Source organism: Aptenodytes forsteri, unplaced genomic scaffold (genome assembly GCF_000699145.1).
Source record: "Aptenodytes forsteri isolate BGI_AS27 unplaced genomic scaffold, ASM69914v1 Scaffold422, whole genome shotgun sequence".
Classification (NCBI taxonomy): domain Eukaryota; kingdom Metazoa; phylum Chordata; class Aves; order Sphenisciformes; family Spheniscidae; genus Aptenodytes; species Aptenodytes forsteri.
Window position 1 is genome coordinate 294821 of NW_008795687.1, and position 1401 is coordinate 296221.

Here is a 1401-nt window from a genome sequence, read left to right on the forward strand (position 1 = left end):
GACGCGCTGGGAAAGGGGCAGGAGAGCGGCGGAGCCCTCCTCGCCCCCTCGGTTCGGCAAGCCGGGCGGAGCGCTGGCTGCAGGGGGGCTCAGGCGAAGCCCTGGGCGAGGTCTGCACCACGGACCCGTCGCAGACGCCAGCCCGTGCCCCGATCCTGCTGGCAAGGGCTGGGTGTCCCCCCGACGCCCCGGGGTGCCGAGCCGCAGGCTGGCCACGTGTGGGGAGCGTGCCGGGTCGGGGCCCCTCTCTCTGGCTGCCCGGTGCCGGTGGCCGTGGCCGGGGGAGACACATCTGCAGGGAGAGCGGGACTGACATCGCTGGCGAGGACCAGCCTCATGACACGAGATGGCGTGAACGCTGTGGGAACCGGCTGGGACTTGTGCAAGGGGTCCCTGGGGGGACCCTCTTTGCCAGGAGAGAGCCCAGCGCCCCGCTGAGCCAAGCCGAGCCGTGAGCCGAGCCGAGCCGTCGGGGAGCGGGACGTGGGAATTACCATGGCTCCAGCAACAACGCGGGCGCTACCTCTCGCCTGCCTGATGCCGCTCCTGCTCCAGAGAGCCCCGGGTGAGCGGGGGCCCCGCATGGCCCCAGCGCCTTTCCCATGGCGCACCCCCCGCGCCGCTGGCAGGGCAATGCTTCCCTGTGCCCACGGGCATCTGGGGCTCTTCTCTCACTGCCTCCCTTCCCGCTCTTATCCCCAGCCAAAGAGTTTGTTTTACTCCAGCATGTCCCGGGCCCCAGGCCCTCCCTGTCCCACAGTCCCCAGCAGTGCCGGCTGCCCCGGGAGACGAGGGACGGGGGGTCTTGGCAACGCACCGTGCTGTGCCCCGGCTCTGGAGCCCCTCGTCAGCCCCAAACTCTCCTCTCGCTGTGCCCAGGTGCAGGTGCCCAGGCAGGTCAGGGCTTCGAGGTGCAGCAGCCCCAGGACAAGGTGTCGGTGACAGCGGGGGAGACGCTCAACCTGACCTGCACCATGTCCGGAGGTGGTTCCGCTGGCGCCGTGAGGTGGCTGAAGGGCCTGGGCAGTGGGAACGAGACCGTCTACGAGCAGAAGGGCTCCTTCCCCCGTGTGACGAGGGCAGTGAGCGAGTCCGACACGGACTTCAGCATCCACATCAGGGATGTTCGCCCCGAGGATGCCGGCACCTATTACTGCGTGAAGTTCAAGAAATCGCTGCTTGGTGGTGACGAGGTGTTTCGGCGTGGAAATGGCACGGAGGTGTCCGTACGTGGTGAGTGGGGCTCCCGGCGGGAACCAGCCCTGCTGGGCGCAGCCCCCAGCCCGGCCCAGCCCAGCCCGGTGGGCTCTGCTCGGGGCGAGCGGGGATGGGGAAGGGGCTTGGGGGCCGATCCCAGGAGAGGGTCCCGTGGGCCGTCCCCGGGCGCGTCTGTGCCCCCCC

General features: G+C 70.1%; 1 protein-coding gene across 1 annotated transcript in view; it reads left to right on the plus strand.

Annotated features, from left to right (window-relative positions):
* The first annotated feature begins 495 nt into the window (after window positions 1-495).
* NSFL1C (NSFL1 cofactor) overlaps window positions 496-1401 on the plus strand; it is a 12681-nt gene continuing 11775 nt past the window's right edge. The window contains exons 1-2 of the mRNA XM_009282762.1: window positions 496-565; window positions 880-1226. Coding sequence (XP_009281037.1) covers window positions 496-565; window positions 880-1226 — 417 coding nt within the window. The remainder of the gene's footprint in view (window positions 566-879; window positions 1227-1401) is intronic.